Source organism: Botryllus schlosseri, chromosome 5, assembly GCF_051294905.1.
Source record: "Botryllus schlosseri isolate E-star chromosome 5, Bs_hap1, whole genome shotgun sequence".
Lineage (NCBI taxonomy): Eukaryota > Metazoa > Chordata > Ascidiacea > Stolidobranchia > Styelidae > Botryllus > Botryllus schlosseri.
This window is the reverse complement of record NC_137240.1, coordinates 18560274-18587964: the sequence shown is the minus strand read 5'-3', so window position 1 is coordinate 18587964 and position 27691 is coordinate 18560274. Positions and strand designations below refer to the sequence as shown.

The following is a 27691-nucleotide window of genomic DNA, read 5'->3' as shown; positions in this document are numbered from 1 at the left end:
GCTTGGTTGTCTCGACGAGCGTACAGCTTCTTCTACCCTTCCGATGTGTTGTTATATTTTTATTATGGATAATACTGTTCGTGCTGTGATTATGCAATAAACAGTCCGAACTATAAACAATGGGATCTACCATAACATAGCTCAGTCTTTGCTTCCATCATATTCTAATGTAGCTCCAAGCGAGATGCCGTTGCACACTGCGCAGTGCACATGTATTTGATTCTATTTAAATCAGCTCTGAGCACATTTGATTTTATTGTATATGCAATGCATGCATGATCTCATGAAAAGATTTTATTTATTCAAATCGAGTTTGTATCCAACTATCCAATGTGATTGTACAAAAACAACGAACACACGATGTTCTTCTCCGGTTCCATCCCCTGATACGCCACTTGCTTGATACTTTGTTGGATTTATACTGCAAAAGATATACAAACGTATTCAATGGAATCCAACAAACGATTACTTCTTGTAATCTGGTTTTTATCAAGGGTACGCTAAGACGTCTTTTGAGACTCTATGGGACCTGTACAATAAACCCATGTACTAGTTACTTGGTCCCGCTGCTGAATTCGACGAAATTGCGAATATCGAAAGACGGCTACAGCACCGACTATTCAGCCTCAAGAAAAACGGCTCCATAACACCTGAGGTCTACGCGTCCGTCAGACCGGTCAGGGCACAAAGGCCACGACTGCCAAAAACTCATAAAACCAACGTGCCCTTTCGACCAATTCTTTTTATGATTGGATCGGCTCAGCACAAGCTCGCGAAGTGGCTTATCGGTATTTTGGGACCCGTGCGTTCCATATGGTTCGCATTGTGTCGCTGATTCTTTTACATTCGCGCACGAGATGAAAATCACCGACCTTCCAAACTCGAATATGTTTCTCATTTCTTATGATATCGTTAGCCTCTTCACGAACGTGCCGCTGAAGAAGACAATTGATATTTGTGCGGATGCGCTATATGGTGGTGATGATTTAGCTCCACCTTCCTTCTCGCGTAAGGAGTTCGTTGAACTTCTTAATACGGCTACTTGCTCTGTTGAGTTTAGTTTGAAAGATACCATGTACATGCAAACCGACGGTGTAGCTATAGGTAGCCCTCTTGGCCCGATTTTAGCTAATATATTTGTGGGATTCCATGAAGACAGACTTTTCGCCGCAGATAAAACCAAGCCTCCATTCATGTACCGTCGCTATGTCGACTACACCTTCGTTATCTGTCAAAATGAGACGGAGTTCGATGGCTTTTTTGATAACTTGAATTCTCTACACTCGTCTTTAAAATTCACATTTGAAAAAAGGCTAGTTAACTCGTTACCATTCTTAGACGTTCTAGTGGAAAAACGGGATATAAGCTTTGTCACTTCGGTTTACCGGAAGCTAACGTTTACAGGACAATATATACGCTGGAATTCGTTCAGCCCGAATCGCCGTAAACTAAATTTGATTGGCACGTTGGTGCACAGAGCCTTGATGATATGTTCGGATGTAAAATTACACGCGGAGCGAGTATATATCCGCAAAATTCTAATCGATAACGGGTACCCTGAACATATCATCAAGAGTTCCGTGGTTAGAAAACTCAGTAATTTCAATCCCAGCAAATCACAAAACACGAACACACGGTCTGAGGAGAATGTATATATAGGCTACATTTAATGTGGTTGGGGCCCATCTTTTCCCGTTTTGAAAAGCAATTGATTTCTGCTGTAAATAGCTGTTACGATAACGTAAAAACTAATGTTGTGTTTACCATCAAACAATTGCTTCCTGCTACGCGCAAAGATGTTCTTCCTGCTTCTCAACAAAGCAATAATAGTCTATGATTTCAAGTCCCACTGTGATTGCCGGTACGTGGGAAGAACAACTCATCGCTTGCAGGAACGCTTCAAACAACATGTTCCGAGCGTTATTAGATCGCGCTCATTGGACTCTCGCGAAGACACAGCCGTAACTGATCTGCGATTACTTGAACGTAATCAATTCTGCCATCGGCAAGCATTTGGCTGAGAATGCAACTTGCGCTAAAAACTATCGAGATGAAAGATTCTCTATATTAGGTAGAGGCCGCACTAATTTCCATCTGTCTGCACTGGAATCGACTTATATTAAAATCCACCGATCGCGCTTGTGTCAGCAGAAGGAATTTTTAGTCAATTTAAAAATTGGCCACTAGCTGCGCTCGCGGTTTGCCTGTATTTCATGTAGTTTGTTTCTATGACGTCATAATTGGTTGTATTCAATGTAGCTAGATGTATGTTTTTGAAATTCTATATTTGCTGACGATTGCCCTTGAAGAGTGTCAGCTCGAAAAGCTTCGTGTTTTACTATATTTCTGCAATGAATTTATTATTAAAATGTATATTAAAGTGCTGCACCACAAAGATTCTCTTCAATTACTTGTTGTAATATAACGTAGTATGAACTATAAATGAGCTATATTAGCATCCTAATGTTGGGTTATAATTCACCTTGCCGATAATGTCTTGCATAACCAGATGCCCACGATATCTGAGATCACCGTTCAAGAAAATTTGTGGTTTAATAAATCAGAAAATGAAATCGAGGCAAATCGTAACGTCCACAGGGGTTTATAAGAGAGAAACGTAACACCTGCATTTCAATGCTATAATTGAAGTAGTCCGCGGGCAAATTAGTAGGATATGATCCCCACTGCATACAATCGACGACGTCTGCGAAGCGATTAATAGAAGCATTATTTGTACCTGATCCAGTGCATTGTAACATTCCCAGCGTGTGCCATCCGAATTCATTTGTGCCGTCGATATCGCCGAATCGCATTTCCGTGACGGGTAATTTTGATTTATCGGTCAGATAGCCTTCGTCTTGTGTCATTGGTGGTCCGTTTTTATCGCAGTTGCATTTCGTCTGTTTATCGTCACATGTTCCTGTAACAGTATAAATTGTATTTTTAAACCATATTAAAGTTTAATTTGTGATAAATTTAAGGCATTGATTTTCAATGAAAACTACTGGATTTTCAAAAAGAGCAGCTAGAACTAGAACTACTCACTTTTCAAAATACGCAACTAGAACTAGAACAATTCACTTTTCAAAACTCGCTAACAGAACTAAAACTAGAACAAAAGACATTTCAAAAATTATTACACCGCTGAATACAGTGGAAACTTTTGTCCTAGACCTCTTACATATTTACTGCTTCTCATTCTCAGTAAAATAATTGCCCACCTCTGATGTAGGGGATGCTAAGTCAGTAAATGCTAAGAACCGTACTGAACTAGATTTCATTCTCCTAGGCCACACATTAATATTTTATTTTATCGCAAGTATTTGACATAGAATGGACATTTCAAAAGTACATGGCGTCGAGTTTGAAATGGGAGAGATTTCGACCTCAAAAACCCACCCGATAGCTACGCCACTGTTAGCAGTGATACGGCTCTATGACAGTGTTGGGATGACTCCATACCTGACTTGACTCGAGTCAATTTGCTAAATTTACTTGACTTGACTTGTCTCGTCGTAACGGAAATGTAGATTGATACAGCTATAGCAAAATGTAATGACGTATAATCATGCCTCATACTTCGAAAAGGCAACCTTGACTTGAATTCTGACTCTACTCGTGACTTGACTCGAGTCACCCTAAAAAAAAGTTACTCGACTTGACTAGAGACAACTTTGAAAATCGATTGACTTGACTTGACTCAAGTGAAAATGTACAATGACTCGCAATGACTTGCGACTTGATCCCAACACTGCTCTGAGCTAGTAATGGCTGCACAGTGCACAAACATCATTTAACCGAACACGGGTATCTCGATTCACGCAGAAAAAAAAAACACGGAACGTGCTTTCCAGGTGTTCGGCAACTAATCCAATACCGATAGTTAGCTGACCGTCAATTAACTAAATGAATAGTTTGTACAAGTCTAAGAGAAACACCACGAATACCATAAACAACAACAACAACGACCGTCCGTGGATTAAGGGTGGGCGGCTGTGTAGGGATAAAATTCACTGTTTAATCAACATCCGTTCCCCATCCAAGGGTTCAATACACCAGTAGACGTTATAATGACAGAGTTACATTTAAACAAGTCGAATTTGTTGGTTAATGGTTGAAGCCAACTGCATGCATAATAGGCACTCGGATGTATCTCTACTATGATTGATTGATGACTGTCGCTATTGCACATGTGTGAATGGTAGGTGATTCCAAATCAAGCTGACCAGACGATCACCCGCCGATCATCAGATTAACATGAAAATTTAGGAGTAGGAATTTTCTCAAGCAGTGAGTGCAGCAAAAAACAATTTAGTCAAAATTGAATCACAGAATTGCAAATTGATAGTATTTTCAAAATAGGCTATTTTGTGATCCGTCGAACACGAGATTCGGTTGCTTAGACATTGCATGCGACAGTAACGGCAATTATACGCAGCGTAGCCATGTGGGTAAGATCGAGTTATAGTTTTTAATAACAGAATGCAAAAAGCTTCGATGCAGAATTGAAAATATTTTCCCCAATCAATTGAGCTCATGGAGCGAAACCAGGTGCGGCGCTTTTCAAACACAGCCATGCTTATCATTAGCTTTAAATACTTCTAGCGCAATTCAAGACGGACCATCTCTTACATCATATCGGGTAGTATTTGATTCCTATTAAGTCTATATTACTTCACACAATTACTTTTGAAACTAGTTATTTTTCAAAAATCGATCAGGGGAGTTATAAATTGAAAAGAATAGATTATACGAAGAAATATTTGGATTTTCGTAATTAGCGCCACATGAAACATTAGGTTGCATCATCGCGAATCGATCCAATCAAAAATACTATTCCGTAGTGTGTAATCCTAACTTTACCAACTGTCCGATTTGCACCATTCGGTGCCGGACAAAATAACAGAATGATTCGATTAGTAGTTGAGTACAAAACTTTCACGATAACGATGGCAATTGTGGTAGGCTATATAGTGCGATTGAATATGACACCAACGTTATTCTGCGTACCTGAAGATTGAATCATTATAGTTACCTGTTTCCCCACATGCGCAATATCCTGGTCTTTTAGATGAAGCACCTCCCCAATATTGCATTTTTTCGCCATCCCTTGATGACCAGTATCCATACAGGGGACTGACGTTGTACAGGAGAGCAGAATTTTGGCATCGGTACTGAATGAATTTGTGTTCATATCAACACTAATTAACAAATAAAAGTGACTGGAAAAATGACAAGGCTGCTTATGCTCACAATATAACGGCTCTAGTTGATAGTATACCCTTTATTTAAGGATGGTTTATTCACCACTGGGGCCAGAAGAGAGACGCGCGAACAAGCATCAAAACGCTGCTACATTTTGTTTCAAAGTGGGTTAAATCAATTTATTATTCACTATAAATCAGGGGAAGCAAACTGAACTTAAGTCGCAGGCCGAATTCAAACTCATAAATTGCTTGTGGGTCGGATCTGTCAAATGATTCAAAAATGTTATCTCTAAATTCACGTCTTTGTTTTTTCTTGAATACTTAATACCGATTCCATATTACGTTATACTACGTATCATATGGGTAATATCCTAGTAACACCTTTATCTGCGGACAGTGGAATTGGCAATAAGTAATATAAACCGATAAATCAGCGGCTGAATCCACGATATACGTTGGCATATTCATATGCTCCATTTGAATAAGCCGTAATCTGGCATTGTGAGGAATTAGTCCTGGGTGTCGGTATGCCTTGTGCTGAATATATTAGAGGTAATTATAAACGTGATGGCTCATCCGTATTAAATTGCGACTAGGATTTCTGAGGACGCCGGGACCTTTTGGCACAAAATGATAAAGGAGTGCGACAACAAATATTTGAATTACATTTTTGTAATTATTGTATCCAGGGATAGCTGGATATCTGTGTTGTATCTCCACGTAACATTCATATACGGTTACGCATTGGCGTTTTCGCTTCTGTGAAAACTACATTTGGCCCATTTTTTTATCAACCTCAGACTTCAGTGTGCACATTTTGCCTTTCCGTAATATGATGTCAATGTCTGAGAATTGGATCCTATTGGTGAGAAGGCTATAGTAAAACAATAAAACCACTGTCGGGTGGTTATAATGTGGCCCATGAATGCGGCCCGCGGGCCGTATGTTCGACACCCGTGCCATACATGAGTAGGAGCAGTGTACTGTCTTACCTTAATGTACTGCTGACACTGTTTGGAATGATTGGTAATCTGCACAATTTTATCCATAGCGATATTGTATTTCGGTCTATGCGAGTAGCAAGCTGAACCGGTGCACCTAGTTGCCTGTATCTCGTTCATTGAGTTGTGCCAGATTTCAGTTACCGCTAAAAATTATCAAATGTTACCAGCTTGCGACATCTTGCAATGTGTTTTCAATGCCGGGATATTCGGCCCGGCTCGTGCTGCATGTGCTTAATAACTGAAACACGTTGTACCTAGCCTTGGGATCAAATCACCACCTTCGAGTCACAAATCATCTCGAGTCATTGCACATTTTGACTCGGTTCAAGTCGAGTCATTCGAATTTTGAAGATGACTCGGGTCAAGTCAAATCACTCAATTTTTGGTGGTGATTATAGTCAAGTCGAGTCAAGTCACGGGTCCAGTCACAATTCAAGTCAAGTTGTCTTTTCGAAGTACCAGGCATGATTAAGTTATTGCATTTTCCTAACTATTTGAAATACAGACTGACTCGCCATTTATTTTTTAATCGAGGAACAAATAAAGACTTCAAACAATGAAAGACGTTGCATAGGTCTCGCATGAGTAGAACTGCTAAATTACGTGAGTACCTGCATACCTGCCGTCTAAGATAGTTGTAACAAATTGATACGATGCACTATACCAAACTACATATTATCCATAGGATACAATTTAGGCCTGTGACGATGGTTGACTTATAAACTTATAAATTATATTCGAATTCAATATATATATTACAAGTGGTTTGCTTAAGGTGAGCTCCGAGCACCAAGGACCAGTTTTTAGAGCAGAGATACATACATTGTTATTATATTACTTTGCTAATAGTCAACGACAGCGTACGGACACGGTGTAAGTTCCAATCACTCCATTTGCGGCCAATTTATATTTGTACTAGAACAATGCCGGTTCTGTAAAACGCAAAATCATTGAATGAATGAAATAGGTCCCTCTCACAGGTCACACCAGCGTATCGAGAACAATCCGAACATATTCAAGATACAGCGGTTTTTATCGACACCTGTTACTCGATGACTTGAAATTGACTTGTAAATTTTGCTCCGAGTCACGAGTCAATCCACACTTATGAAACGCCGAGCCAAGTCAAGTCAAGTCATTTTTGCATAAGTGACTTATATCAAGTCTGGTCATACGAAAAAGGTGACTCGAATCTGACTCGAGTCAAGTCATGACTCGAGTCATCCCAATACTGTCCGTACCTCGACATTTCATTGATATGGACAATTAGTGTATTCAATCCTCTCAGCTTCGACAAGACATATAGCCCAGTTAGATTTAAAATACATTGAATATGGCATGTCACTTCCTTTCATTTTGGTAAGTCATTGAAAATGTTGCCAAGCAGACAGATATGGAGGCTGCAGTCACCGCCACACGTTATTGGCGGGACTCCTACAACAGTGCGAGTCTAATGATAAATATGTTGAACGTCGGATTAACACAGAACATAGAATACATTGAGTGCAACAAATGGGAAGCTGATGACTCAAATAATTCATGGACCAACACCGTATCACTGTTCGGTCAAATATTGTGGTGGTCCTATAGTGACTGAAAAACAAGTTTATCACTTTTGACCAATACATAATTTCACGGCGTAATTGCCTGTAATGACTGTTTTGGTCACCACCATCAGCTGAACAATTATGACCTCATAAGTTGTATGTCATTCATTTTGTCATATGTCGACTGCATTTCATCGGAGCACCCTTGAGCAGTGTATCCGGCACCACCCCTGTTAAGAAACACCGTTCTATATACCAGGTTTGAAATATGACCCGGTGATATGGCTGGATGAAAATTGGCCAAAAATCTCCCGGATCGCTTATCCCTTCTCGAAATGTATCTAACTAACATTCAATAATGTTCTCGTTATGTGCTACACCTGAAGCAGGGCAGTAAAATATCTTCAAATTGCGGAACACTTATTGTCCAAATTTCATGTTGTGCTATATGTGGCATATTGGTGATTTATCAGCGATGTAAGGTATTGCGTTGCAATTCCCTTATGCGAACACATTAATCGTAGTGCATGTAAACGAAACTCAGAAATTTTGGATTTCAGATATTCGTAACGTAGGCCTTCTTTACTTACCAGCGCCCATAAACAAGTTGCAATAAACCTTGTATCGATTTCCTGGTTTTCCGACTTCATAAAATCCGGATTCAATAATTCCGTCTCGTATAACGAGATGATGACAGGTGTAAACGTCTAACATGAAAAGTAGGCTTACGTCAACAATATGTAACACAATATACATTGTACTTGAAATGGACCGTTGCGACTGTAGACCTATCCGTGGCAGTAGCTGATTTTAACCCCGTGCGGTATATTGACAAAGGAATCAATATCTGAAGTGAGCAAGCAGTACACTGAGCCTCACTTCAAGGCATTGCTGGCTGGAGATTATTATCATTATTATTAATCGTGAGTCTTAAGTGGTGCCTGTCGCCGTTTCCGGTCTTGTGCACCACGGACAACTATGTGTTTTCTAGGATCGTAGTTACATGCTATATCACAGATATAATTGGTACATGGAATAACAAACTCAGCAACCGCGCGGGGTAACTAATTGCGGCAGGGTATATAAGTTAGCGAAAGTAAGCAGTATATTAAGCGTTATACATGCGTCGACAAGGAATTTCCGGTGTAAGTCATATATTTTGGAATGCAACAGTATATGGCCAACTGTGTCGGGGACGTAACACACGTTACAGAGTGGGGAATCAGCGCAGCCACTCTTGAACAGGTGAGGGGCCAGTCGACGGTGTCCGGTTTTGCTGAGGAATAGAATTCCTTGAAAAATGCGATGGTTTGGCTTCTGGCACCGCTGTCAATATCGATTGTAGGAACATCCGGTCGTGGGAACCTCTCTCTGCACGAAACTCCGTTGGCTGGCGATAAGAATCATTGAAAAACTCATGTCAATGACGTGAATGATATGAACGACTTCGCGTTGCTCATGGAACTGGATCCCCCACAATATAGGCTATACCAGAACATATTGAGAAAGTTACCTCAACTTTATAGAAAATGAATTGGATTCCCGTACATGCGCAGCTTTGTCTATCTTCAATTCACATATATAGAATATCCAATTCTGATTGGGCAAACATAGTAACGAACAGAGTTAGATGAAATGATAAAATAGCTCTTCAAGACTCTAAATCCGTGTTTCTCAACTTTTGTCGCGCTCGTAGCCCGAGAGCAGTAGTTCTTAAACTGCCCACTCCTTGGGGTGGATGAGGAAGGGTGCGTGAGGAATATGAAGGGAAGAGCGAAGCTGGGGCCAACTGGATTTTTTCACGCTTCTCGGAAATTACCTCCAGTTCATTGTTGTTTCTCTGTGTATAGTTCGAGTTTGAGCTGATGGGCAATTATTTTCCTCCGCGGGCCAAATGAAAAAAATAAATACGTTGGCGGGCCGAGTGAAAAAATTTAGATATATTCTCCAGCGTATTTCAATTTTATTTCTATATTACATTGTTAATAAATGCTGCTCAGTGAATGTGTTGATAATAGGTACTAAGAATATGCTGGTTAATTAAAAAAATATCTATTAGCTGTCATGATTCGAAACAATGTTATGATATATTTTAGCTCTCTTTAAACCCAAATCCACATTCCTCTAATAAGACTCTAAAACAGTGGTTAGGTAGGTAGGTTGGTATGAGGGGGGGGGGTAGTGGGGCTTAGCTACTCGGCTTTTTGCCCCAGGACGATATCTGGCGATAAATACTCCCGTACTATCTGAAGGAATTACAATTCTTTATATATCTCTGCCACTTGAAATCGTGAATTCGATGACCGGCCATATAGTATGTGCGTCTGTGAGTAGGGACTCGGGCGTTAGGGGTAACCTGTTTTGGTCAGCAGTCTGAATTAGATTGATCCTGGCACGGTCATATTTAGGGCAATGGAGGAGGAAATGCTCGACGGTTTCTTTGATCCCGCATGCATCACAAAGGCCATTTTGATGACATTTAATTCTGTGTAGATGACCGTTCAGCCTAGAGCAGGGGTGGGCAAACTTTTGAGCTCGCGGGCCGCATTCAACATCTGAATTCATTCGCGGGCCGCACTATATAAAATTGGGATTATAACCCAAAACGTAATATTGATATATGACGTGGAGACAATATATGTGCTTATTTAAAACAAGCCAAATATTGCTTTGATGATATCGTACACGCGTCAGAAACATACAGTGGCGAGATTTCATAGGCAGGCGGACCTCAATAACCAATTTGTCAAAACTATAGAGATAAAAGGCCGTTGGCCCTATTCTTAGAATATGATTGAAATATAAATCTGTGAGCAGTGGTCTGTTCATAGATTTAGTAATTCCACTTTTGGCTCAGTTCCAGGACACACAATGCTAACAGCATCATAACCATGTTAGCTTCAAACACGCTTCTACTTTGTGTAGATAAAATATAGATACCCCCATTCCACGCATACAGACAACGAATGTGCTTATAACACGCCCGAATCGTTTTTTTTTATAAGCACATCACTGAAATAATTAAAAATGAAGTGGGCAATCTAAAATCTCACTGGTGATCCAAATTATGTCAATCTCGTTGCAGCTATCCCGCTGTGATATGAAGTATTTACCTTAGATCAGTGGTTCTCAATCTTTTTAAGATACGCCCCGCCCCCTTATGATGGTCAAAGATTTCACGGCCTCTTATCGTCACATCACAAAACGCAACCAGGATGGTAGCAAACATAACGGGTAGTTTGATGGCGTGGAAGGTTACGACTATGGATGAGAGATTTTTAAATATGTAATTCAGACAAAATACATAGCAATAACACTGAATTGGATGAAAATCGCGCGTAGCGCGAAAAATTTTTTCAGTCGAGCTCAGCTTCGCGCCCCTTTCAGATGCTTTCACGCCCCCAAGGGGGGTGCGTCCACCAGTTTGAAAACCACTGTCTTAGAGTTAGAATTATCATGGTGAAATATAATAAGAAAAGTTAATCAAGTCCCTGCATTAATTCGATTTTTAGTACGCATTTTATCAAATTTTTTAAAAATTTATTTAGACTCTCGCGGGCCGCACAAAATGGCGTGGCGGGCCGCATGCGGCCCGCGGGCCGTAGTTTGCCCACCCCTGGCCTAGAGTGACCAGTCTGCAGTCTAATTAGGATTCCAGATTCTCTGCGTGACAAATCGATAATTGGGGTAATGTCCCTGATATCTCCAATAATTTTTCTATATTGCGAGTCGTCGTCATGGGCATTCATGTGGTCGATCCACTTTTTCCGACATATATCGGCAATGTGGGATTTCATTTCCTTCATAGTAATTTTTTGCTGAAGGTTTGGATCTCGCACGAGTGGCATCAGTGCTGCTCTTCGTGCGATTTCGTCGGCTTTTTCGTTGCCGCGGATACCTTTATGGCCAGGGATCCAGGCCAAAACAATTTCGATCCTTAGTGCATGTAAATCCGATCCCAGGAGGAGGATATCGGCGATGAGTTCATTGTCCGGAGAGCAATTTTGAATCGCCACCAGACTACTCTGGCTGTCCGACAAAATAGCCACACGACTTTCAGGCGTACCATTGTGTTTGACCCATTCTAAACTATTCCGAATGGCGTTCAATTCTGTCGAGAGGACGGATAAGTGACCGTCGAGGGTGTAGCTGTAACAGTCGTCTCTGTTCTCAACGAAGAAACATGAACCACAGCCAGATGCGTTTTTCGAGCCATCGGTGTAAATTCTGGTGCTCCCCGCATAATGCTCGTGTATGTATTCTTCGGTGATTTGTTTTGCAAAAGTGGGATGGATATCTCTGGATATTAACGTAGCTAGGCGTAAGTCTACGCCGATCTTGGGCTGGGCCATGGTGGCAACGGAGGCTGTTCGTAATTTTGGACGATTGGCTCTTCAAACATGTCCGGTCTTGTTAACATGTTGAAGGTTCGGAATGAGTCGTTGCCGGGAAAGATTTCGTGCCATGAGCCAGTTATTAAGTCTTTGTGGGGATGGTTCACATTTACCATTATCCTGACACGAAAGTTAAGACAGAGTTGCAAGTGTCGCAACCATATGGGAGGCTCCCCACTCGAATGTTGCAATGCGTGTATTGGCGTACTCCTCATACCTCCGCAACAAATGCGAAGCGCTTTATTCTGAATTTTCTGTATTTTATCAATGACGTATTTTGGGGAGAGTAGGTATGCTTCGGAACCATAGTCGATTATTGATCGTATGGTAGATCTGTATAGCGTCAATAAGCTCGATTTCGAGGCGCCCCAAGATGTCCCTGATAGAAGACGTAACAGGTTCATCCGTTTACTACATCTCTCAGTCACTGCGCGAGCGTGACTCCGATAGTTCAATCGATAATCGAATAGGATTCCCAGGTACTTGAATTCCTTTACGACAGGCAAAATGGAATTGCCCAGACTAAGACGAATCGTGGGGACTTTGCGGCGCCTCGTAAAAACTATGGCTGCAGATTTGGGAGAATCCTTAATATCGTTCTGTACATTGTTTATGACCAAATTAGAATCCCATATGCAGACATCGTCGGCAAACAAATTGATGTTCGTTGTAATTTTGTCAGGAAGGTCGTTCATCATTATTGAGAAAAGCAGAGGACTAATAACACTTCCCTGCACGATTCCATTCGCAAGTTCATGCACGTCCGATAATGTGTTGCCAATGCGAACTTGGAACGTCCTATGTGCCATGAAAGAGTGTAACCAATGGAGAATATTACCTCCAAGACCGAGACGTTGAAGCTTGAGAATGACTCCGTTTCTCCATACCATGTCGTATGCCTTTTCTATATCTAGGAAAACTGCTATGGCATACCGCTTGGTCCAAATGGCTTTATAAACATGGTCATGTAACGCGAGAATACAGTCGTTCGTGGACCTATGTCGACGAAACCCACTCTGATGGTGGTTCAACAAATTGTTTTCAGTGAGCCACCATTCTAAACGATTTGCAACCATCCGCTCCATTGTTTTACACATGTTGCTGGTGAGTGAGATAGGACGATACGAGGATATCTTGGTTTCATCTTTACCTTGCTTAAGTATGGGCACAACAATTGAATGCTGCCACGATTCGGGACAAGAGCCAACTGCCCAAATGTTATTGATGGCTGTTAACATGACCAACTGACTTTCCTCGTCCAGGTGCTGCAGCATCTGATAGCAGATTCTGTCCGCTCCCGGAGAAGTGCTTTTGCGATTATTTATTGCACGTTTCATTTCTACCATATTGAATGGCGCGTTCACTCCGAGTGTTTGGGTATTATTTTCGACAGGGGGCAACGAAAGATTGGTTTCCATTAAAGTTCGCCGATGTAGGAATTGACAATCTAAATTATTGTTGCTGCTGATTTCAGCAAAACTATTTGCGAGAGCATTGGCCTTGTCCTTGCTGTCAGTCAGATGGTTGTCAAGATGATTGAGTACACGGATCTGGTTCCAGGATCTGCTGCAACCGTTAATCGATCGCACGACACGACACACTTGGCACAACTTAGAATTGTGATCAAGAGAACTACAGAAGTTATCCCAGTAGGACTTTTTGGCTGAAAGTATGATCCTTCTAGCGTCTGCTCGCCTCTGTTTAAAGACTACGATATCTTCCATTCTGAAGGATCGCTTCAATTTGCAGAAGGCCGCCCGTTTCCGGCGAACCGCCCTGGAGCAACTCTCGTTCCACCATGGGACAGAACTCTTTCCTTTGATAGGTTTTGTGAGGGGTATGCTTTCGGTCGCGGCTTTGATTATCGAGTTGCTGATCTTTTCTATAGTAATCTCGTCTAGATTTTTAAAGTATTGTGAACATAGCTTTTGAAAGACGTTCCAGTTGGCTTTCTTGAAGGACCAAGATCGGTAATGGAAATCATCCCCTTGACTGGATAACTGCAAGTCGTTCATAACAACAAAATGGTCGCTCCCCAATAGTTCGTCCGTCACCGAGGCCACAATCTTCGGGGCGATATCTCTAGATGCAATGCATAGGTCTAAAAGTGAAGTCCGTGTGGTACTCGGTACGGAAATATCAATACGAGTTGGCGTTGTTGTATTGATAACAACCAAGTCATTATCGTCTATTATTGAGTGAAGATGACGACCATTCGTATTGATGGCGCCACTGCTCCATATTGGATGGTGAGAATTGAAGTCACCCAAAAGGATCGTTCTCGAGTTGCACGTCACAAAGCATCGCTCGAAGAGAGCGTGTGAAATTGCTCGATTCGGTGGGATGTACACGTTCATTATTTTCAAATCGTGCAATTTGATAATCTGGGCCTCTATAGGATAAATGTTGTCTACGGGGACTTCGAAGAAAGACAGGTCTTGTCTGGCAAAGATACAGACACCACCTCCGTGCTGGTCGCGATCTTTTCTAATAAGTTTGTAATTCGCAATTCTGGGCGTGTAGGCTACTTATCGATGAGGTGCGTTTCCTGCAGGGCAATGATGTCGGGCATTTTGTCAAGATTTTCCAAGTAATATTTCAATTCGTGGATTTTCCGGTATATCCCTCTACAGTTCCATTGCATGATTCTTATCGGCATTGTGTTCCGTTACTCGATACATTGGAGTCAGGAATAGATGAACTATTGTGAGTTGCCATGGCGCTCGGATTGGTAATAGAGGCAATAGATGGTGTCGCCAAGGTGGAGCCATGTGGCTCAAACCGTCGCACGTCAGGGATGGATATGACCGGTTCTACATTCGAAACTATGGTAGGCCTATTTGGCGTAGTTGCTCTGTTGGCAGATAAGTCCATTGCTACTTCGTTATTTTTCCTGGGAATCGGTACGGATATACCGAGGTTTTCTCCCGCGGACTTCGCGATGATCGATTCGATATCAACTGTCTTATTCTCCGCAAATGAAAGCAGGGTATTTTTGATCACTTCTGCAATGAAGGTGAAGAAGGATTCGGTTGGGATCGTTATGTTACCATTTGTTTGGGCAAGGCATGCAGAGCTCTTTGATATACTGTGCATGGGGACGGCGTTCGATTCCGCAACGGGCTTCGACGCTCGTTCTGTAGGTGTATGCGCCTCTGTGTTCAGACGTACAGAGCTTTCTGACCGTGTCTCAGCAACTACCGCTTCTTTAAAGGCGGTGTTCTGTTCTTCCAATTTACGCGCGTCCCAATAATTTAACTTATCATTAGCCATAATAGATTGAATTCGCGCCTCTTTCTTAAACCGGGAGCATCCCGCATATCCCGCGGAGTGTGCTAAGCCACAATTGACACATTGTAGTTCATTATTACAATTGTCGTATGTATGTCTGTTTCCACATTTCGTACATCTTTGTGCGCTCCTGCAATACTTAGCTTTGTGCCCGAAACGGTTACAATTGAAACACCGAGTGGGTGGCGGATTATAGACCCTGGTCCGGAATCGAAGAAAACCTATTTGCACCACAGTTGGTAGAGTGGGAGATGCAAAACATAAGAGAACAGAGGTACTCTTCGTTAGGCCTTTAACACCCCGATACGGAAAGCGACGCACGAACGTGACACGAGAGTTTTCAAGAGCTTCAAGTATTTCCTGGTCGGATAGAGCGATAGGAACATCCGATATGACGCCCCGACTTTCCAATGGTTTACTACGATATAGCTCTGCCTTGATTTCAATTTTAATTTTCCCCTCACCAAGATCGGTGCACGCCAAGAGTTTCGTCACCTGATTTGAGTTAGAACAAACTACACAAAGGTTTCCCGAGGGAAGGACCTTAATCTCCTTGTACGAACCGCCTATGACTCGCATTAAACTGCGATTGATAGTAATCGGATTGTACCGTCGCAGAGGTTTAGCGATTCCTGAAATAACTACCGAGGTGTCATCCGGGCAGAGGATGACAGATCCGCTACTCCTACCTTTTGATGCAGGACCTTCGGCTTCCTCACTAGCTGGGCGCTTATGCCCGCCAGATCCGCTCATCTTAGAACGTCTGGCTACAACTATAGCAATGGACAAACAGTATCGCTGTCAGGCGAGACGAATGCCCCTAGAACTAATTACAAAGGCTTTCTCCGGACTAATTCGCAAACGTAATGATCGCGCTGAAGGCACGTCCTATCGCTACGACGTTCACCGAGAGGACGTAAAACAGTGGTTCTAAAACTTTTTAGGCACGCCTCCCTTTATGATAGTGAATAATTTCGCGCCCACTTATCATGATATCACAAAATATTAAAACTTGCAACCAGAATGCCAGCAATTCCAACGGATAGTTTGATGGCATGGAAGATTATGACTGTTGATGAGAGAATTGTGAAAGATCCAAGTCGGACAAGGCAACAACGACAAGCTGGGGGTATATCGCGCAGAGAGCGAAAATTTTTTCCAATAAACTTCGGCTTCGCGCCATACTTCTGATACTTTCACGTCTCCAAGTTCGTGAACCACTTCACTGAAATGTATATGCAATATAGTACAAAGCTTATTTTCTTGGTTTCTTCCTTCCGAGCAGTGTGCAGGTTAAATTGCCTTTATCTTGAGCGAAGCTTGCAGTTTTTCCGAACTTCGCCCTCCCTTGACCAAGTGTTTCGTGCTTTTGTCGTACGACCGACTTTAATTAAAATCCCTAATCTCGGCGACATGATCGGCAAAAACTGAAAGGATGGGTTTACCCCTGACTCCAGTAGCAAATATTTAGTGCTCTAAACTCTAAACCTAAACCTTCTTTGAATTTCAGTTTTCGGCTTTCTTTGTTTTTGGCATGCCCGTTAATCCTTTATTGGTGATAGATATGATGAGTCATATAGTAATCGCGAGCACTGATCGACTTGTTTTGCGAAGTAGGGATTTGGAAACATATCCCGTCACAAATTGAAAACATACCGGAGAATGTGTAATGTGACAAAGTCCACAAGGAAGGTTTGAAGTAAACTATATAGATGAAGGGATTTCTTGTGACTTCAATTGCTACTCATACTTTGCCACATTGCCTTTATTTTGAATCTGGATTACGCATGCCAGGTACGTAGGCAGCGTCATCGTGGCATATTAATGAGGAGACTTCAAAGTAATCGAATTTCCTGTTCATTTGATACAACAGATTTAGTCATACAAAAAGCGAGTTTTATGTTTTGAATTCCAAGCAACCATTCGCGGGTCACACAGAATAGTTTCGTGGGCCGCACTTTGCCCAGGTCTGTATTTCAGAATACTCTTATCAACCGTCGTAACCTTCCGTGCCATGAATCTGTCCGTTGGGATAGCTAGCTAGCTACGAAACCTTGGTCTATAGCAGTTTTTCTCAGTCTTTTACTTTCAGAACTCGTACACCTGCGCTTCCAGGAATTTTAACTCGTACCTAGCACTTTGTCAGGCGGCATCCAGACCTGGTCTGGGTTTTCAATACAGCTTCGATATAATTACTAATAATTTTCATCCTCCGTAATGATCTGATTTACTGACCGAGCTGCTGATATTTCAACAATATTTAGTACTCATCATGTATAGTCGCAATAGTATAGTTGTCGATTTCCTTATACTGTTTGAGTTGAAGTGAAACATGTGGATGCGGATGATGCATTTATACAGTAGACTTTCATATTCTATCTATAAATCAATGTTAAAATTGAAAAAAGTCAATTCCGAATGCCGAATTTATGCATCACCAATATGCGTTCTTTCCTCTAACAGAAGCGGGTTAGTTTGCTTTGAATATTTATTTTTTAGATATATATATAGAATTTATTTATGTGTGCAGATGTCATAATTGATGTATGTTTTCCATTCACGGACGAAGAAAAAATAACAATGCTCTTTTTTCAAAAACGATACCAAGCTAAAACAAAATACCTTGAATCGTATTGACGAGATTTTTCTCCGACGTATTCATTGTGCGTTCGATCTTTTCGTTCAACTCTGAAGGTACGAATCACGGAAATCAGAACTATGCTTTGAAGGCGATTCAAGCGTCCGATGAAGAAGAATACCAAGATTTTGTTAGTTGATAGTAATAATTGAATGGGTGACGGCGGCGTATAAGAAATAATATTTTATTGAAGAAATACGAATACAATAAAAATATCATGATGATCACTTTCATTCTATTTTGAACTATGAGCTGCGCACGATACCTGTCAACACTCTTCAGCAACTAAAGCAGGGGTATTAGCTAACCTTTCTGCTCTTCGCGGCCGTATTTCAATTACTTATGTACCCTATGGCCGTATCCCGGTGCTTTGACGTAATGAACTAACTGGAGGCCAAATACCCATGTTAAACTGTTCGTGATCATTGCCGGTGAACTCCTTATACTAATCTATTCACCCATATCGAGTTACTTTGCGCACCGAAATCGTGAGCAGTCGTGTTCTAGTCGCGCGGTGCGCGAAACGTTTCCATATTCATGAGCGAATTTCGTCAATAATATTACTATAGTTTCACATATTACCATCACATACTTATCCTTTTATCACCCATATGATCAGATTCCCCGGTAGAGTGGGTACAAGGGGTGTATTCGAAAATTTAGGGAAGGTATCAATGCTGTACTGCGTCGTTGAGCGGGCCAATTGCAGTTAGTGCCTTTTGTTGCATGCTTTTATTTCTTGACCTCTCATCAGGATTGTCGATATAGTGGAAAGATATTGGATTCTAACAAACGTAGGCCCACCAGGAACAAATTTCCTTCGCAATGAGGAGATCATGATTACAAATTGGCATTTCTCTATGGGGCGCATGGTTTTCTCTCGCTGTTCGCATCTGTTCTGTGGTGCTCAGATTATGTGTTGGAGGTTTTACTAGGCTCTTCTCGCCAGATCACCCGTGTAAGCGGTGTCTTATAAAAGCCTAGCAGTGAGCCGTGCTACAAGTCGGCAGATACGGAATAAAAAAAGGGAGGATTGGCCTGGTGTAAATGATCATCGTAGTCGTCAAACGCCAGTAATACCAGAAACAACACTGGGCAGAAGAGGACAGCTTGCTTTGAACAGCAATATTTTAATGGGAAATCAATTTAATAAGCGTTCTTCTGAAATTTCAAATCAGGTCGCGGGCTGCGTGTTGGTGATCCTGCATTATAGATTGCTTGGCTCAAAATGAATGTCCGTCTTACGGATGTCTTTGCGATTTCCCTTTTACGATCACTAACTGATGGTTAATCTCTGAGTTGAAGAGGTGAACGGTCACAAAAGATATTTCGTACACATACAGTCGTAGCGAGGATTGGAAAGAGTTCCTTTTAGCCTCCTACCTCAACTTATCACTTGTTAGGTCACATTGTCGCATTTTGAAAGTGTCCATGACGATATGTCATCATATTGCACACAGAACGTATAGGAATTCCCTTTTCTATGTAACGATAGCAGATATCTCCCCATGTGTTGATGGCCATGATTTTACGTAACGTAATTGACATTTTGATCGCGAAGATAATTCAACGATGTGTAGTAGGCCTACTCATGCAGTTGTATATCATAGTTGGCGATTTCCACCTGTTCGAGTTGTAGTGCAACAGGCGTATGATGCATTTCCATTGTAGACTTTCATATCATATGTCAGAATCAATATTGAAATTGATTAAAAGCAATTCAGAATGTCGAACTTATGCTATATGAATAGGCATTCGTGTCTGCAACTGAAGCGGATTACTTTTCTCTGAATATTTTTTGTTAAATATATCTATAATTTGCCTACGTCTAGAGATGTCGTTATTGATGTCTGTTTTCCATTCACCGGTAAATCAAACATAACATGGCTCGTTTTAAAAAGCGATACCATAAGGCAATATAGAATACCTTGAATCGTATCCAGGTGATTTTTCTCCGCCGTCCTGATTTCATGTTCGATCTTTTCCTTAAACTCTACAGGTTAGAATTAAGTAAGTCAGGACAATAGTTTTAAAGGCGATTCCAGCGTCGGATAACGAAGAATACAAAGATTTATATAGTTCATATTAATATTAATAAATTTTAAAAATGATAAATTTTAAAAATTTACTCCAATCTCGCCATTTTCCTTTGGGGGCAGGTTGCTCCCCGGATTATGTGTGTATCTACCAGTTTTACTGTGGATAAAGAATATAATAATAATATTATTTTAAATAACCGCATAAGTTTATATTTAGAACTAAGAATAAGGAGTTTGCATCGATTTCACACCCAGCAGTGTTGGCTGTCTAAAAGTAGGGTGAACGAATAAAGTCTGATCCAGACTCCAAACATTGATCCTCTACAGTCAGTATCTGACTGATGTAGGCTAAGCCTAACAGTATCATAAAGGTCACAAAGGCGGGTTTTCTATAACAATATCAATTCAGAGCTGAGACACATACCATCAATACTATTCACTTTAACTACAATAGATGCTAATTCAACCAATATATTGGGCAAATAGGTTGTTGTTTACGATAAATTAATATGGTTCACGTTAACCCAAAGAATAGGCTGATAATTGGAACAACTGCGGATGATTGGCTGAGGGAAACTGTGATATTATAACATAATTCATAAAATTAATGGTAAAGATGGAAAGTAATCCGTGGACCGTAAGTGTTAATGTATTCCGATTTTGGCTAATCAGAACAGATAACGAATATCCTTCACTGATCTCAGAGAAGATATTCACTCATGCCGAACAATTTATAGGCAACTGAACTGTGGATGTACCCTGGGGAAAATTTGCGATGACACGGTATGACAAATGTCTCGGACCCCGATACCCATTTTTGTTTCAACTGTAGCCACTATTTTTGGTGCCTACGGTGCAGATAAAATACTTAAAATGTAGCCTTTTCGTCTTCATACGACAGCCATTCATTTATCAACTATAACATACCGATATTTTGATTGTTGTTTCCGAAAGCCCAGTGTGCTTGCAATCCGAACAAAACCAACATTACAATAAAGAAGAAAGCCACCACCACTGAGATGATCACTTTGAATTTGTCTTTTTTCTTGACGATATCTGCAGAAAAAATACACCTTCATGTATTTTTATTCGGTTGTAGATTAAGTTTAACTCAAGTATTTACTTGGATTTCGGATCATAAGTTTATGGGTACCGGGCTAAGTCGAGTAACACGGACTGACTCATTTCCGCATCGAATATCCATTGTAATTTATATCATAGAGGCGCCCACGGCGTAGGGTTGAATTTAAAACAAATAGTGTTTCAAAACATTCACTTTGCTCAAAACATGATTTTTTTGAAATAAATTATATGTCGTATTGTTTATGATCTCTACAGCGAAATTATAATTTCTGAGTAGACAGACCTTCGTTATTCTGTGTTAAAGTCGTTATCTGCAGTTGGCTCGAATTTGATGATGGCGTATCCGGGGACAGCGGTTTGCATCGATACATCACATCGTCATTTTCATTCATGTACACATCTTCAATCTGCTGCCGAGACTGCATTTCAACCACCACACAAAAGTTTTACTGCTCACAAAGGCTTGCAAAATATACTTTTCCACTGGTAATAAGAAAATACGAATTATTATCATTATTATTATCATCACAAACATGAGTGGTGCTTTCCGCCATTTATGGCCTTGTGCGCCACGGTCGTCAGGAAATTCAAACCAAGCAGTAATTAAATGAACTTATTACAACTTATCACGAACTCAGCGACGGCGGTGGACAATTGCGATGACGAGAGTAGGTTGCGTATGGTGAACGGTACATGTAACCAGTGTTGGGATGACTCGAGTCATGACTTGACTCGAGTCAGACTCGAGTCAACTTTTTCGTATGACTTGACTTGACTCGAGTCACTTTGGAAAAATGACTTGACTTGACTTGTCTCGGAGCTTCAAAAATGTGCAGTTGTGCATTGACTCGTGACTCGGAGCAAAACTTACGAGTCAATTTCAAGTCATGAAGTAAACGGTGTCGAATAAATCACTGTATATTATGTATGTTCGGATTGTTCGAGATACGCCGGTGACCTTTGTGAGAGCAACCAGTCATTTACTGATTGTACGTTACACTGATCCTCCATTGTTAAATCACAAACAAATTGGCCGCAAACTAAACGATCACAGCATACGCTGTCGTACAGTCGTAGTAGTAGTAGTAGTAGAAGATGTAGCTACATAGCAATGTGTCTCTGTTTTTTAGACGGCTCAATCCTTGGGCCTACGTAGTGCTCACATTTACCAACCCTCTTGTATTGTTGTTGTTGTTGATTATTATTTGATTGGCGATTATAACGCAAGTGGTTTTGTTCGCCATATCGAAAAAGTCATTTAGCATCTAGGGGTGGGTATTGCATCACAAAATATAAACTCAAATATATGGCTTTGTTGCGAGAACGAATTCCACAACGTATGGAAAAATATGCGTCTCAGTCAAAAAGTTTGTGACTGGGGGAGCGATATTCTTCCTCCGACACGAGTCCTCGAGAACTCTTCTCTGGTGTCTATAATTTCGACACGTCAATAAGTAATGGGCGACACTCTCTTCTTGGCGGCAAGTTGAGCAATTGGCTGAATCTGCTATTCCCAATTTGAATAGATGTGCTTTTAGTCCACAATGCCCGGTTTGTAGTCGGAACATGATCGCTTGATACCTTTTCGGTAGTCCATTCACGTCTGCTCTGTGGTAGACGGTTGGAAAACATTCCTTATATTGTTGTGACTTATCCGATAGTGAATAGCGGGTATTCCATAGTTCGATGCACGCCTTCCGACGCGAAGCCGCGATGTCTCGTACGGAAGGTTTGAATTCAGTCGTTTGGACACTGGCTTGACTCGCTCGTCTGGCCAATTCATCTGCCTTTTCATTCCCGGGAATTTGATAATGACCAGGTATTCAAACAATAGCGATCTCGTATCCTGCCTCCGATATCCGATGGATCGCCTGTAAAATTGGTGCGACGAGGTGATGTGATCTCCCATAAATATTGTCAATCGCTTGAATTGCGCTCAAGCAGTCCACGAGTATTAGTATATTGGTATTGCTGTTTTCCACAGCCCATTGTAGAGCTAAGCTTATTCCCACCAATTCTGCAGTGAAGGAACTCGATTCCTTTATGATAGTGGTTGCGCCGTTGATAGCTCGCGATACATAAAACGCCGCCGCAGTGCCCGTCGTAATTTTCGATCCGTCAGTGAAAATCTGCAAGTATCCCGAGAATCGTCAACAGATATGTTTATTGATTAGCGGTAACAAAGTGGAACATTGTTTAAACTGCAGACTCGTCAATGTTAAATCTATACGTGCTCGACGCAACGTCCAAGGTGGATGGGTTATTTTACTCAACTGCAACAGACCATCTCCATTTTCGTCGCAATTCGGTCGATATGTAATTTGATTGAAGCAAACGAATTGCTTTCTTTTCGGCCGTTGTTCCTCCCACGATAACTGGAGAAGCTGCTCTCGCCACGGGTGCTGCGAATCAGCATTCACCTTGGATCTGAATTTCATACATAAATACCTGTGTCGTATGTCCAGCGGCATTTCCCCACACGCAGACAGTATGGAAATAATTGGGGTGCTCCTCATCCCTCCGCAACAAAGCCGCAGTGCGTTGTTTTGCAGACGCTCGACTTTTTCTAGATATCGTCGGTGACCAAAATGAAATGCCTCAATTCCATATTCAATTGTAGATCGAATAAGAGTACGATACAAGGTTAGCATAGTTTCTTTTGCAGCTCCCCAAGAGGTTCCTGAAATCATCCGCAGAAAGTTTATTCGAGCAGTGCATTTATGTAAAACAGATTCAACATATAGTTTGTATGATAACCTCTTGTCGAAGGTAATTCCGAGGTACTTTGCCGATTCTGCTGTCGCTATGTTCTGACCACTGTATTTAAATTGGATATTTGGTATTTTCCTTTGGTTGCTAAATACAACTGACACCGTTTTTGTCGTATTGACTTTCATCCCCCATTGATCGCACCACTGTTTAAGACAATCCAAGTCATTCTGTAAGGAGTCGGATACCTCGGTCATGTTCCGTCCAGACTCCGAAAACACAAGATTGTCTGCAAACAGAGCGTTCTTGGTGGAAAGACACTCTGGAAGGTCGTTAATCATGATCAAAAACAATATTTGACTGATTACGCTGCCTTGTACAATGCCTGTCTCGATATGGAATGTCTGTGACAGATCATTTCCCACACGAACTTGAGCGGTTCTCTTCGACAGGAATGACGACAAGCACCTAATGATTTTACCCCGTAGACCGATGGCAAAAATGTTTGCCAGGAGGCCCTTGCGCCAGACCGTGTCGTACGCGCGTTCGAAGTCCACAAATATTGCTACTGCGGAGCGTTGATTGTAAATCGTTTAATAGATATCATCATGTAGTGCTAGGATATGGTCAAGTGTGCATCGGCCTGTCCGATATCCAGACTGAACGGGGCAACCCTCTCGTATGATTTAAATCGAACAAATATATTTGTGCGTTTATATTCTCACGGATGTGTAGATGGGTGTAGTCTATCGTACCATATCATTTTGTTTCAACTTCTCGAAGCTTCGTATTAGGTCCTATATTTTGACTGATAATAACTGACTGTAACATGGAGCTGTATACAGTTACGTATTTTATTAGCAGTTCTACGTGTACGGGAAGGATACAACGTCTTTTTGCATGTATGTTTACCTGGATATGCGTTATTTGATTCAAGACAAATGATCAATTAATCTGTCTTTCACACAGCTAGCAAAATGTAATGACTTTGAATATCACCCAAACTTCAAAAATTCAATTTGACTTGAATTGTGACTTGACTCGGGACTTGACTTGACTTGACTCGACTTGACTCGAGTCACCTCCAAAAAATGAGTGACTTGATTTGACTCGAGTTACCTTTGAGAATCGATTGACTTGACTTGACTCGAGTCAAAACCTGCAATGACTCGAGATGACTCGTGACTCGAAGGCAGTGACTTGATCCCAACACTGCATGTAACTGATTGCAATAGGTTATTAAAAATGATCGATGAAAGTCGTATTTACTGCACGATATCAAAAAGTGTTCGACTGTTTTGATGACATCGCATTCTTCGCACATCGGAGAGTCCGAGCAGCCAATTCTGAATAAATGGAATGCTACTCCACAGTGTCCTGACCGTAATCGAAATATCAGGCGTTCTATATGGTGACTCTCGTTTTTCTCGGGTCCTGTGGTGAGTGTGCTGTGGAATTGCTTGTAGTGGGATCCCCGTTCATCGGCAGACTATTCGCATTGCCAGATCTCCTGGGTAACTCTCTTCATCGCGGCTTTAGCGTCTGGCACGGTAATGATTAGAGTTTGGCTCGATTGATCTTGCGTTGACGAGCCTACTCGGGCAAATTCGTCGGCTTTTTCGTTACCTGGAATTCCTGCGTGTCCTGGAACCCAAGAAAATTCAACAGCGATACCGGTATCATGTATATGTTTAAATATTTCCAATATGGATACAATCACGTTATTTGATGGTCGGTTCAGAGGTCTAGAAACCGTCGTTAATACGGATAGGCAAGTGTGGTTTCGTGTGCCGTGGCCGAGTATACAAAATAATGCATGCTGAATCGCCTTCAATTCCATTATAAAGGCTGATGATATCGGTGAGCAGGTACGAGAGATTGCGATATCATGAGAAAATACGAATAAGAATACGAAAACAAAAACGACTTCATATTGTTCAAACTGCATTACCGACCAGAAATGTCAGTAGTATTGACGAAAAATATATTATACCTCACATTGATCAGTGACCTGCACACAAACCTTCATACTGCAATGGGATGTGTAACTGGATGCTGAATATCATTGTAATTATCGAATGAGAAGTAGGCTATCACGTTATAATGATGAACCGAAAAGTATAAAAATGAGAATGTTTTCATCATGATGGAGCTATCCTACCCAGGATCAGCGATCAATAACATAAATGTGAGTGAAAAGGACCCCTATATGTAGCTTCAATCACGTAACACAGCGTTTGGAGTTTCGATGCAACTTCAGTGATGCCGCAGATCATCATCTACTTCTAATCTAGCTCATAATGTCAATCGGGAAGCGCTCATGATCCTAGAAAATTCCTCGAAATTCACCGAAAACCATTTCCTGTTATACGAGGAAATAATCGCATCACTATACGTCGTCGTATAGGCTAATTGATTATCTTGGAATCATATAGGCTACATAATATACACAAACAATCGATAATCATGGGATGCAAACCATACAGCATTCAAGATAATCCGTCCTCTTCCTGCGACATAGAATTGAAGTTATGCTCCAAGAGCATATATAGCGGGAATTTGCGAATTACACCAAGCTAGAACACCGAATTGAATGATATGCCACTCTACCTACCATTGCATGCAACGTGCGACATGCTTCCTTTTTGTATAAATTAGCATAGTGTGAAACAATTATCCTATGCTCAAGTAGGTCAAAAGAATGTCCAAAGACACTATAAAATCACATAAATATGCATGTGGTGTTTCTGCAATGGGAATTTTAGACGCAGGTATGAAATATCGGGGTATTTTTTAGCGCGCCTGGGCGATTACTGTTCATTGATTGACGAGGGTAATGTGCAGCCCTATATGGAACATTAGTGGTAAGTCTCGTCATCATATTTGCCAAATCTTGATTAGATAATCGATCTACCCGCGTCATCATATAGCGATATATACCTCTGGCCCACTTTGTCAAATAGATTTTACGGATTGAAGTTATAGCCTCTAGAAGTTGATGAGTAAATCAAGGTGATTCCTGCCATCATTGTGGGTAATCTTCATTCATTCATATATCTTACAATATACTGGAGATGTCATTCTCTAAACTTAATTTATCTCATCACCGACAGGCAAAAACATCCACTTGAAAACTGATCCTAATAGGATTTTGCACTTCCATATATACTCGAAGTAAACGAAGAATTGAGCTTCAAGCAGGAAGAACACATCAATGCATCACAACGGTGTAATATATTATATCATAAGAATATCATGACGAACATAAATTACGCCCTCGAATCTGATACACGAAACTGCGTATATGACTCGGTGCACTTCTGAATCGTATTACACCAGTCCAATTTTATTTCGCCAACACGCATCATAATTAGGCCTACGGATCTAATCTGCAATCCTATGATCAATCATATATTTACTCCTCCGCAAAGTATATTTTGGTACTTCTTTTTTTCTCGTATCACTATGATTCTACCAAATGCAACCTTGCTAAACTTTACAGCAATCACGAAGATATTTCAAACGGTGGAACAACTTCACACATTGTTAAGGCGCAAATCATTATTTAAGCGTCAACGTGACTGCAGATGCATGGTACGAACAACCCGGGGCTTGCAGGAACTTTCTAAAAGATATGTTCAAAGAGCTCATCGATCGCCCACATTAGATTCAAGATAAAGTGTTCCCGTGACCGCCCTAAGGGTACTGGATCACAATCTGACCGTGGTTTTGAACTCGTCAATTGGAAAGCATTTATCGCAGAAGTCTGCGTGTGCTAA

At 41.2% G+C, this 27691-nt stretch overlaps 1 protein-coding gene across 2 annotated transcripts; it reads right to left on the bottom strand.

The window, feature by feature from the left end:
* Nucleotides 1-274: 274 nt before the first annotated feature.
* On the bottom strand, nt 275-27125 carry LOC145439852 (contactin-associated protein 1-like). Of its 2 annotated transcripts, XM_080317503.1 has the most exons (9): nt 21487-27122; nt 21048-21176; nt 20009-20074; nt 18066-18131; nt 8349-8465; nt 6200-6354; nt 5036-5174; nt 2738-2920; nt 275-421 (listed from the first exon to the last, which is right to left on the bottom strand). In XM_080317503.1, the coding sequence occupies exons 1-9, from the start codon at nt 21626-21628 to the stop codon at nt 417-419; spliced, it is 1002 nt and encodes a 333-aa protein (XP_080173629.1). In that variant the 5' UTR covers nt 21629-27122; the 3' UTR covers nt 275-416. The 2 variants fall into 2 exon arrangements, with proteins under 2 accessions (XP_080173629.1, XP_080173630.1); XM_080317504.1 differs by lacking the exons at nt 8349-8465; nt 18066-18131 and having other exon boundaries at nt 21487-27125.
* Nucleotides 27126-27691: the final 566 nt, after the last annotated feature.

Excerpts from the sequence above, each read along its gene's own strand:
- LOC145439852 (XM_080317503.1), bottom strand. The coding sequence starts at position 21,628 with ATGCAGTCTCGGCAGCAGATTGAAGATGTGTACATGAATGAAAATGAC. Across the intron at positions 20,075-21,047 it reads AAACAACAATCAAAATATCG|AGTTTAAGGAAAAGATCGAA; the intron begins GTATGTTATAGT and ends TCTAACCTGTAG. Across the intron at positions 6,355-8,348 it reads CAACTTGTTTATGGGCGCTG|CGGTAACTGAAATCTGGCAC; the intron begins GTAAGTAAAGAA and ends GATAATTTTTAG.